This window comes from Balaenoptera borealis (assembly GCF_965194805.1).
Source record: "Balaenoptera borealis genome assembly, chromosome: 9".
Taxonomy (NCBI): domain Eukaryota; kingdom Metazoa; phylum Chordata; class Mammalia; order Artiodactyla; family Balaenopteridae; genus Balaenoptera; species Balaenoptera borealis.
In genome coordinates, this window is record NC_138873.1 from 21,168,792 (window position 1) to 21,181,841 (window position 13,050).

At 36.4% G+C, this 13,050-nt stretch overlaps 1 protein-coding gene across 4 annotated transcripts in view; it reads right to left on the reverse strand.

Moving 5' to 3' along the window:
* Positions 1–2,432: 2,432 nt before the first annotated feature.
* PHACTR2 (phosphatase and actin regulator 2) overlaps positions 2,433–13,050 on the reverse strand; it is a gene marked incomplete at its 3' end in the record, with an annotated part of 263,313 nt that continues 252,695 nt past the window's right edge. For 3 of the 4 annotated variants that reach the window (XM_082405469.1, XM_082405472.1, XM_082405474.1), the window contains one exon: positions 11,947–12,212. In XM_082405469.1, the coding sequence (XP_082261595.1) occupies positions 12,113–12,212 (100 nt within the window). Of the gene's footprint in view, positions 3,338–11,946; positions 12,213–13,050 lie in introns of those variants that run through there. The other variant, XM_082405470.1, reaches the window with a different exon arrangement.

The window sequence follows — 13,050 nt, forward strand, 5'->3', positions numbered from 1 at the left end:
TCCATTTAAAACAGCTGTTCAAATACCCAAAATAGTTCTCTGAATATTATAGATTTCATCTAAATAATTTTAGGAATTATCATAAAGGTAAACTATATTGAACAAAAAGAAAATGCTAGACATTTCACACCCGTAGGAAATTATCAGGCAGGGCTGCCAAAAATTAACACTAATCACCAGAGAACTAGTTTTGTCAGACTAATTGGTAATGACCATGAAGATGCTGATAAAGCTAATGGCATCTTCTTACTACCTTACTGTTACTGTTCTTTTTCTCCATTTTAAAAAAGATGGAAATGGCCACTTTGGTTTTTACAGTCTGTCTAGTTTTTTCCTGCCTGTGACCTTTCTGGAGATGGATTTGTTCTCTTCCTTAATCACATCTTAGGGACCCAGGAAAACCACTCACTTCTTTCTTCTATGTCAGCCTAATGTCGCACTTTAAACAGGAAAAACCCTGGTGTTGTATTACAACAACGCAATTCACATACACATTTATTTTTATAGAACCGTAGCTTATCGGTTGGATTGCAGAAATGCTGGCATTAGGCGGATACATAATTCTATGGAGGGTGGTCCACATCTCTGTATCCTTTTAGGGCTGCCAGGCAAGAGACCACTAGATGGGCTGCTGAGGTGGATATGCAGTGTTTTTGCCTTTTAAAATTAGCTACTGGGGATATGGGGATATATGTATACATATAGCTGATTCACTTTGTTTGTTGTACAGCAGAAACTAACACAACATTGTAAAGCAATTATAGTCCAAGAAAGATATTAAAAAAAAGTGAATAAAATTTTAGCTATTAAAGTAGAGCTTCATTCTGCAAAATATAGCTTAGCTCATAATCCTTCCATTCTTTCCATAGCTTTTTATTTGAAGGATCATTCTAATGAAATAATTTGTGGTTCCAATTCTTAAAAATTAAACTAGTAGTGGTTAATTTTTTTGACTTTTAAACTTTTCCCTAAACATGTCAATCACTAGAAGAAAAAGTATGGGTAGTTCATAAATCTGACATATCATACAAGGAAAACAATATATTGAGGGACCAGAGTTTCATTTTTGTACCGAGTGCATCTCAGTGTAGGGAATAAAAAAACTGCATCACATGTACTGCTAGTGGGAAAAATACTGTTCCTTTTATCAACCAAATAGAGACTTTCCATGATATGTATCTTGACTGATAAAACAGTGATAAATGTCTTATATTTACCATTTTTATAGGGGCCTTGTGATTAGAAATTAAAATTATGTTCTAAGATTATAAGTATAGAAAATTAAAATAACACTATATTCCTTGGTATTTTTCCCAAGACACTAAAATGACAATAAAACAATATCATAAGGAAAAACATGGCTTCAGCAAAAAACTGGAACATAGTTAATACCTATGGCTGGATTTAAACACTATGAAATGGATAAAACTTCAGCCAGAGAAAGACACTTGGGCATGCAGAAAAATTTTTTCAAAACAAAAATATGTCTTACTCTATCAAGGAAATGACAATAGTGTAGAATTCTAGGTTTATTTTATTAATGCATATAGCTGAGTACAGCAAGAGATGCCAGCAACGCTGGCTACTTAGTTATAAAATGGTCCTGGCTTTTTGTAATAGGCTAAGTGGGACTAAATTTTTTTTTATTTTTGAAGCAAAATCATCCAATTTTAAGTGGTTCTTTAAAATGTAAATGAATGGCAGGATCCAAATTTGTCCACCAGATTAAATGCTTGCTTTTCGGTTGAAATAGAAAATTACAGTTTTCCATATCATGCACCAGAATCATTTCAGAAAATCCTAGTCCAAACTCTGAGAATAAAATAAAGTCTATTTAGGTCATGTCTTGTTGTTATACATCTCATGTGTTTTTAATAAAAGGGGCACAAAACAATCATGAAAGAACAATTAAATGCAAGGTGGTATTTACATTTGGTCATATGTACTTGGGAGCAGAAGCCATACTATGCCCGTGACTCCATGGAAAACAGTAAGATGACAATAGAGGACTTGTTAATGTAAACGATATTGACTGTAGGCTCATAGGGAAATCTTCCATAACTTTAATCTCACTGATTATTTTGCACTGAAAGTCAATGTTATATTTATGGATGCAATCTGCAGACTCTTAAAATATCAAATGAGGTTCTCCTCACTTACAACTTAGCAGAAATTTTCTGTTCTTTTAAGTCTTTGGGTGAGTATTTTTTTAATCCATGTGCTTTATTTTTTTAATAGCAGCAATCCAACTTAATGCAGCATGGAAAATAAGTAGTTCTTTTCGTTCCTATTCAGAGCTAACTGCTGGCAGAAAACTTGCATTTTGCTTAAGTTTTAACTTTGGATTCAGACTTTTTAAAAAGGTGCCATGATTGTCGGTATTAGCTTCCTTAGATCAAGTATGATGGTTTCAACTTTGGAGATAATCAAGATAGGGAAAGACCAAAAGATTTATTTCTAAAGCCTGTTACAGATTTATAGGGTCGAATAATTACATCTGACTTTATTCCCAGTCCTATAATCCTTGTGGAAGGTTGGTACATTAGGTAAGGAGTATTAAAAAAAATGTAAAGTATGTATAGCTATGCTACTTAAAGCATGCAACAAAATTTGGGTAAGCATGCTTATTAAGAGTCAGTAAAAGCCTCTTGCATTTAAGAAAAAGATACATGAAAACACTCAGACTCATTTCTGGCAACTGAATTCACTGGCACAACAAAAAATAATGGTACGATACTGTACCAATATGATGATGAAACAAGAATATTCTTCTAGGGTCAGGTCTTTCGGAAATCCACCTTGGGTGATTAAACTCCCAAATCCCTTAATAAGTTCTCAACTACCAAAAGCCTACTTTGAAAATACCTTTAAGCTTCCATTTCTTCTTTTCATTAACATAATGAAGTACTTCTCTTGCTTTCTGATTTTCAACCCCCCACCCCTCTCCAGTGCTCAGAAATTCCATTCCCCATTCTTCTTTAACTCGCACTCTTACATGTGGCTTCTCTGGCAACAGGGAACCAGCGATTGTCTTCTGCTCATCTTCTTTGATTAAAACTCCTGATGAAGAATAAGTGGCGTAACCATGGTATCCCTTACCATCAATCCACATGCTGGACAGCAGAGCCGCTGCACCCTTCCCTTTGCTTGTTGGCCTATCTGGGCTGTACAGGTGGGGAGCACATCCCACACGCTTCCTTCACCCCAAGTTAAACGGAAACACACACATTCAAATCCCAGTGCAATATCAGGTTTTCAGGAAGCGAGGATTTCCCCCCCCCCAAAGATGATCAGTCTGTTTCCAAAGAGTCCCGCACTTCATTATGGACGATGAAACCTGAAATATGAAACAGAAACTCTGTGAGATGGTAGAGAAACACAACTCTGCATTCAGTGAAATGCGTAAGTTACAGCAATGTTTATGATCAAAGGCAGCTCTAGCATCCCCACCTGAATTACTGTTCTAAGTTACTGTCAGAACAGGATACCATTATAAACGTCACGTGGGAAAGCAGAGCCAGCCCCTCTACAAAAGATGCTGGTTGTATCATCCGGGATAGGGAGCAATCAATACACAAAACAGCACTATTCTGGAGGGTCATGTTCTGACCTATATGGAGCAGAGTGAGGTGTTTCATAAAGGATCTGGTTACACCTGGTTTGTCATTATAAAAGGAGAACACCATCAAATAGTCACTATCTCATTAGTTTCAGCCTCTCATCACCTCTTGCTCATGACTCCAAATGTATTGATACTTCCTACACCTGAATTTCCAAATGCCTGCCAGGCATTTCCTTCCAAATGTTCCACAGACAACATACTAAGCATGTGTACAGCTATACAAATTACCTTTTCTTGTGAACCTGCCTTTATACTTTCTATCTTGTTAAATGTTCTACCTTTTAAAATACTCTCAGTCTAGAAACCTAAGATTGCAACTCATTTCTCTCCTTCACCCTCCATACCCCATTAGTCACCAAGTCCTGCCCCGACTGCCTGTCTCTGAATTCATTCAAGCCCTCCCCACCTTTTGCTGGCACTACTTTAATAGCATGCTAGCTAGCTGGCTGGCTTCATGTCCCTTCATGCGAGTTCCCAAACATTCCTTGTGATTTTGTAGCCCTCTGCTTTTGAACATGCTCTTCCCTTCTACTGCAACCCCCTCCCTTCATTTTCCATCTATGTTTTCATATCTGAGATCAAGGCCAATAGCCATCTTCTCCAGAAGGCTTTATCTGATGCACCTCTTCAGCCTACTTCAGTGATTCAACAATTTTATGCAACTCTATTTAGCATTTCATCTGCCCAGACTCCAAATTCATTTCCCTGTCTCAGGCCCATGGATTTGGAGGTCAAATCTATGCTCCACACTGCCAAGGGCATTATTATCATAAATACTGATCCAGTCATCCCAGTTTTTTGTTAATATCACTGCACTGTTCCCCACTCCCGACAAAATAAAATTTAAATGTCTTAGAGTGGTGATTGAGGATCTTTAGGAGGTGGCCCAACCCGTGTTTCTAACTCCACCACTACTCCCAAAGTACCCGAAATTCCAATCATTTGCCCCCCAAATGCTCTCTTTTTCCATTACCCTTTCTTGCCATCTCTACCTCCTACAATCTTACTCTGCGAGTTCCCCAAACTCCATTTTGTCCACCTCTCAGGAGAGCATTAATTACTTTCTCTTCTGTGTACCCATAACGTTTGTTTTATACCAGTTATTGATCACTGTATGTGTGTGTGTGTGTGTGTGTGTGTGTGTGCGCGCGTGTGTATTGTATAGATGTGCATCTCCTTTTAGATCGTGAGATGCTGAGGAAAGACTTGGGCTTATTCACTTTAATATACTCACAGAATACAATATCTAGCTTATGGTACTACTTAATAAATGTTGCTGTGCTGAATCAAAGCATTAAAAAATGAAAAAGACATAAGAGCAGATGAAACAAGGCTGGCCATAAGTTGCTAATTGGAGAAGCTGTGTGAAGGTTGCATGGAACTTGTGAGATTACTTCTGCATGTTTGACTTTCCAAAAGTCAAAATAAAAATAGGATATACCAAGTTTTCCAAAACTAGCAAACCATGTTGTGACTAAAACTCCACCATGAGTTCAATTCTCGACTCTATCCTGACCACAACCTTGGGCAGGTGTGTGAACCTCCATGTTCTACATGTGTTAAACAGAGACAACATTACTGTTTCAGTCACCCGGGCTTTCTTCCTGCCCGCTGATCATGCAAAATTCTTTCACGCCTCAGACCTTTTGCACCAGCTCTTCCCTCTACATTAGCTGACCCCCTTAGGGGGAGTGTTTTCCTCTCCCCCAACAGTGTTGATAGCTCCCTCTTGTCATGTAAATCACAGAATAAGTTTTATTTCGTCAAGAGACCCTTTTCTTAGCCATCCTATCCGTATCCACCCTTGTCCTTTGCACAGTGTCCTATTTTTTCTTCATAGCACTTAGCACTCTCTGAAATGATCATGTTTATTTATTCGTTTACTTACTAATGGTCTGTCTCCTCACTAGAACATAAGCATGTGAGAGTGAAGACTTTGACATGTTCTAAATTCCCAGGGTCCAGAACAGAGTCTGGCTCACTCTCTGTGCTTGATAAATATTTGTTGAACACATGAACAACTGAGTACATATACACAGGTGCACTTAGTTATTTGACAACTTTTTCTATAAATAATTCTATATAACTGAAGATTTCAATCTTGAGACTCCCTGACATTAATTACAACTCAATATATACTAATCTATGATACCCATCAGCACATTCCATCACGCTTTCTAGGAACAGTCAACCATAACCTGAAGAAAAATATGGAAATTCTATACAAATATTTCAAGAGTAACTGAAAACCTCTTAAATCAAACTTTTTATATAAAACGTGAAAGAAAGAGAGGCAGATAATAATAATAATAGCTAACTGTATTAAATTTTACTATGTGCCTAGCACAATTCCAAGTGCTATACATATATTACTTCATTTAGTCCTCAAAATAATCCAATGAGGTAGGTACTCCTGTATCCCCTTTGTGCAGGTGTGGAAATTGAGGCACAGGGATGCTAAGTTATGTACCCAAGGTAGAGAGCTGGTAAGCGGGCACGCTAGGCTCGAGACTCTGTATTCTTAACCTACGCGAGACTATGAGATCAAAACGTGCCTTCGTCCATGTTTTCATTCAAAGGGTATTTTCGGTGTCCTCTGGGTAGAATGGAATGGAAAAGGTAATCAGTTGGATTTCTACATCTGCCAGCTTTGATCCATTTTGACCAGAGAAAAGTCCTGGTCCACATTTCCAGGCTACACTTTGATTGCTACAGTTGTCTCAAACACATTTGCCTTTTGCCATAAAGGAAACTAGATGAGAATGGGCTCAGGACAAACTTTGCAATTACTAGAAAAGCAAGCCCAGTGGTGTCCTCAGGGATGAAATGAGAAGCAGCTTCCCTCTGTGCAGGACGCAGGAGCAACGTCCATACCACACAGAGGGAGCAGGAGCCCTGGGGGCCCTGACAATACAGACAAACGTACTGCACCTGCAGGATCTTCACAACATGAACTATCAAAGGTCCCTCTTTGTTAGATTTTTTCTTTTTTCTAGGAATTAAATACAAACTCATCTAATTTAGCAAATGTTTTAGGTTTCTCCAAATTTGCTAGATTTAATACACTAAACATTCCATAATGTCCTAATCTTCGCTTGGTCTTGGATTCAAAGGACAAGTGTGGGGAAGGCTGACAAGAGAGCCTTTCTCTTCCCATCAGTAATGTCTCTGGGATGAGGAAGGTAAATTAAGAATCAGATTGGGCAACAAAATGAGTAGCCAGTGGACCAGGAGAGATTTAGAACCTTTTAAAGCCCAGCATTTTCCTGGAAAGTGTCCTGCTTTTAATTTCCAAAAATTAGCAGGACACTCCAATTTGCTACTATTTGCCCATGGATCCATTAGAGAAGGAGTTCACAGACTGGATTTTGTTGGAAGGTCAGGCCATCAGCACAGCTTCTACGTTGGCGAAGAAAAGAAGATGACTAACCAATACCGTGACTGCAATAATATGCTGACAAAGCTGCGGGGGTCAGAAATGCTACCTCAGGACTTCCCTGGTGGTCCAGTGGGTAAGACTCTGTGCTCCCAATGCAGGGGGCCCAGGTTCGATCCCTGGTCAGGGAAATAGATCCCGCTTGCCGCAACTGAGAAGCCCACATGCCGTAACTAAGAAGTTGGCACGCTGCAACTAAAAGATCCCACATGCCGCAGTGAAGATACCGTGTGCCGCAACTAAGACAGTGCAGCCAAAATTAAAAAAAAAAAAAAAAAAGAAATGTAACCTCTCTTCATATGTGCTGCCCAGATCTGGTCAAAAAACCCGTATATTTTCTTGTACTATCCAATCAGAAAAGGACATTTATATCCTATTTAAATTAGGCATCTTATCTTCAAAATCAACTCTAAAATTGTATGGTTAGAGGTCCTGAAAATGCAAATTATTCTTAAATTTGGTACTACTCAGTGGTTTGCATTCATTTTAAGGTACATGAAGTTCAGCTTTACCTCAGGGGAAGTTTGCCTACCTGACAGAATGACAGTTTTGGCTTTAGGCTCCAAGTTGATGATGCAATAAATAGGTTTACTGTGTTCTCAGGATACTTAAGCTTTTCATCCACCCTTTTTTCAGAACTTTCCTGAGACTCAAATTTGAAGTTATCTATATTTTCTTCTTCTTGTTAAAACTACAATAAATCTTTCTTATTTTCATACTGTTGAGAGGGAGTGAATAGGAGGAAAAAGCTAATTTTAAGTCATGGAATTCAGGTAAAGATAGTTATTTTCCATAACAGTTCCTCTACAAATTAATATATAAAAATTTCCTCATCTTCCTGTAAATTCATTCAGATAATATAAAATATGAAATTACTCACAAAGTGTAAAATATTACTTTCCTATAATTTCCTAATTGATATATACAGAAATTCTGCATAATTCATTTCCCCTTTATTTAAAAGGGTTTAATGGTCATGGCACATACACTTATGTTAAACAAATGAGGAGACTCTCCTAAACCACTGTTCCTTGTTCAACCGAAGTCAGATGACATGCCGGATGGGATTTTGTTAGTCTGAATGGGGAGCCATGCTTGCAACTCTGGTGGTCGAAGCAGCATTTTGCAATTCTTTTTAGTTTCTGTCCAGGTAGCAAATAAATGGAGCACCCAAGAGAGGATCACCCAAGGGAGAAATGAGTATGCAGAAGCAGGCTTCTCATTTCTCTGTGGAGGGCCCCTGAATTAATGTTTACTGAGGTCATAGGTGTAGTTCCTGCCATGTCACATTTTGATAAACCTATCTAGAAGCTCAAAGAGTGGTTTAATTTATCTGTAAATCCACATTGGATAGTAATAACTTAAGGTGGCACAGAATGAGAAAATTTCTTTAAATACACACACACACACACACACACACACACACACCACACACACCCCTCAACATAGCTACATTAGGAAATTTGAAAGGTAGAGAAAAGGAAAAAAAACACCTATAGGCTCTCTCTATAACAAATCATTAGGAGTTTATTTTTATAAGGTTTGGCATTACTTGCATTTATTTCTTTATTTACATTGAAGTACAGTTGATTTATAATACTGTTGGAGTTTCAGGTATATAGCAAAGTGATTCAGTTATATATATATTTTTTTCAGATTATGTGCCATTATAGGTTATTACAAGATATTGAATATAGTTCTGTATATTATACAGTAAATCCTTGTTGTTTATGTATTTTATATATAGTAGTTTGTATCTGTTAATCCCATACTCCTAATTTATCCCTCCCACCCTCCCTTTTCCCTTTGTTATTCATAAGTTTATTTCCTATGTCTGTGAGTCTGTTTCTGTTTTGTATATAGATTCATGTGTATTATTTTTTAGATTCCATACCTAAGTGATATCATATAATATGTGTCTTTCTCTGATTTACTTTGCTTAGTATGATATTCTGTAGGTCCATCCATGTTGCTACAAGTGGCAGTATTTCATTCTTTTTTATGGCTGAGTGTTTTAACGTTGTTTCTTAATTTTTCTTCTATGCATCTGAATTTTAAAACAAACCACTGCCATATATATATATATATATATATATATATATATACACACACACACACACACACACACACACACACACACACACCTTTAGTCAGTATCTGGATTTTTCCACTTAACATTATGCCAATAATCTCTTGAGGCCCATTTTGACCCTAAGAGTTGTCAATTTAATGATCCTTTGCTTAATATAATAAGCAAATAATTTAAAAGCTAATAAAATTATATATATGAAAATGCTACTTTGCACACTCTAAGCATGTTCTTATTTACAAAATTCAAAGTTTATTTTTAAAAGCAATATTCTCTCTTGATTATAAATCTGATACATGTTGACATGTTAAAAAATTTGGAAATCAGAAAATATCCAAAGGTTATAACTAACCATAGATCCTACCACTCAGCTGTAACCATTTTAAAGTTTAGTTTTTACGTAAATTTTTTTCAAACAATTTACATGTCTTTATAATTTAGAGACTTATTTTAAATTGTAGAAATCCCATTTACTATGGAAAGGGAAGTGGGTTTTCTTTGCCATGGTGATCTGTTTCCAGAATGCAATGGCCCCATTTAATAGAACAGTGCCCATCAAATGGTCTTCTGGGTTTTGAACAGTAGGCTGGGTGGGCAGCTGCTGAGGGGGAGAAAAAACAGTATGTGGCTGGATAGGCAGCAAGTGTTCTAAAGAACAGAGGTTAAAGCCTGGTACTTTGCAGGCCAAAGGATGAATTCTTATGGGGACCACTTATCCTCATGTTTCTCACATGACCCTAGAATGCATTCCAATTCCAAGAGCCATCTGGAGAAACTGGGGGAATTAGATGAAAGAATGGATCACTACAATCCCTCTTCAGGTCAAACATGCAGAGAACGTGCTCCAGGATGGAGTTTTCAGAGGTGTCTTCTCGGTACAGGAAGAGCAGGCGTGCCACCATATTAGTGCCAGCACACTATTCACGAAAAGCCACCATGATGGACTCCTCATTTACACAAAGAGGACTTTGGAAATGGATCCTTCATTTTTTTCTCTTAAATTTTTTTTTCTTGACTAGGCAATAAGTTCTTATGTTTCAAAAATTCAGAAGGTTCGTAAGGGTGAATAGTGAAGTTTCCCCCACCATGCCTGCCCCAGTCATCTGATTTCCCTCCCAGGGGCAACCAATGTTATCAGCTTTCCGTGACTCTCTACAGAGATACAGAAGCAAAGGAAGCTATGTATAGGAATGGATCCTCCAGTGTTGACTGATACATCACTGTGTGGGAGATCATCACTGGATAAAGAGGTGCCTGGGCAGAAGAAGCAGGGCTGTCTCAACCCTTTTATGAACCACTGTAAATCACAGGCAGTTAATAGGTTTAGATTTTGAAGGGAAGGCTTACTTGATATAAGGAGATAACATCTGGCGCTAATGAGAAAGGCTAATAAGTGAGCTGCTCTCTATCTGGGTTGCATTTAAACGGCCAGGTCATGATCCGCGGCATGTTTATTCCTTCCAAGGGTGGCTGAGACTAAGGGCACCACCATCTCCTACATGAGCAATTCTCTAAATGTAAAACATTATCATATGTTTGTATTATTTTGATACGACTCAGCAGTATTTACCAAACCTTTCACCTTTTAAAAGAAATACTGAAAACAACTTAAAAAATCATAAGTATTATTTTTATGTCTCAGAGCCTAAATATTTCTCTACTGGAATACAATTCTAATGATGTAATATAAATTGATGGAAAACTCACAGGAGACATTTGCTTTACTGCCAAGTTTTAAAGAACACTTAAGCAAGGAATATTTGTCTTAGTGATATGAATATTTAATTTTTCCTTATCCAGAAATTTAATTTTCTAAAAAACTGAACTATAATTGACTTATATATGTTTCAGATATACAACATAGTGATTCAGTATTTTTATATATTATGAAGTGATCACCATGGTAAGTCTGTTACCATCTGTCACCATATAAAGTTATTACAATATTATTGACTATATTCCCCATGCTGTACATTACACTCTCATGACTTATTTATTTTATAACTGGAGGTTTGTACCTCTTAATCCCCTTCACCTATTTCACCCCTTCCCCCACCAGTGTCTTTAAAAGACATTTTAAAGAGTGTTAACCAATACATTTTTGGGAAAACTTTTAAAGCTTACCTTTGTATCAGCTGTTAAAAAAAAAAAAAGCCTATGATTTTCTCTTGAAATGCAGTCATCCCTGTTTGTATCTATTAATATTTGCTTAAACACCGAAGATAACAATTGACTATTTTATGGCACACACAAACACTCCAAATTTCTGTAGATGAATAAATACAGAAAAACAGCCAATAGAATTTTAAAGGTGAAAAAGACTCCATCAGATTTAAAAATATACTACAAATCTATTCTAATTAAACTGTGCGACACAGTGCCAGGAAAGACAACAGCTCATTAGAGCCCAATACAGAATCTGGAAATTGATCCTTAATAGTCTTCTTTTAATAAGAAGAATTTCACATAAAGGGGGAAACAAATGGCATAGGGACAATTGATTATTGATTTAGAACAAAGAAAGTCAACAACAACAACAAAAATAGAACACAGTAAAGTTAGTTTACTCCCTTGAATCATACGTACAAATAAATGGCCGATGAATTAAAGATTTAAGTATTTTAAAAAAAGCACATATAAAAATCAAAGATAAGTTTTATAATCTTGGCCTTCCTCCATAAGACACAAAATAATGAACCAAAACATAACAATATAGACAAATCTGAATATGCAAAAATTTAAACAAAAGACCGTAAGAGTTAAAACGTTAACTACAGATTGGGGGAAAATACTGTGACACATATAGCAAAGGGCTGATATCCACAATATTTAAGGAAGTTTTACTAATCCATATGAAAAAGACAAACAACTCCAAAGAGAACTGGTCAAAGCACATCAAATTAAAAAAAAATCAATAAAAATATGTAACAATGCCTAACCTTATAGAAATCAATGAAATAGGATATTATTGTTCATTCTTTAGAACCACCACCACCCCAAAATGCTGATGAAGGTGAGTAGACCAGTCATGTTCATAAACTGGAGGTCGCAATGAAAACTGTGTCCTTTGGAAAGACAAGAGAATAGTAATCTCTCAAAATGTTAAAAAGTATATATTTAGTGGATATAGCAAATACTCGTATACTACAGAAATATTGTCATGTATGCAAAAGAGTGTCTTTACAAAGAAAGTCAAGGTAGCATTGTTTAGATAATGGAAAACTGAAATTTTCATAAACATCCATCAATAGAATAATTGTTCAACAACTTACAGCATACTGTATTATCTATGAAATGCCATAGAGTCATTCAAATGAATGAAATATATGCTAACATGGACAGATTTTCTAGATGCTGTCTTTGTGTATAACTGAGAGGGGTACATAAATGCATATAAGTATGTACACATATATCATATATATATACATGTTTGTGAATGTACAGAAAACTGTCCACAAAGATCTACGCCAAACTTTTACCAGTGGTTCCTGTGAGAATGGGGATGAATTTGGGGAAGGAATGAAGGAAGTTTTCACTTTTCCTTGATAGATTTTTGTGATGTTTGAATGCTTAATTAGAATATATTATTTGTGTACATAAGAATACATAGATAAAAAAGAAATGAACTTCATTTCTCCCTACATCCTACTTTTTTTACTTGGTCACAGTGTACAACAAAAGAAGAAGGACCTATTTGAGTATAAATGTTTAATTTTCATAAAATGAGAACTTTCGTATAAGTGCATTTTAAAAATTTGATTATTTTCTATTGTAATTTATTCTTCATACAATGCTATCAAATGAAAATGAGTTAATTAGTTACTACAATTCCTAGGAAAACTATACAGACGTAAAACTATCCTGAATGTCAAAAACTGGGTTGCGTGCGGTCACTACATCTCA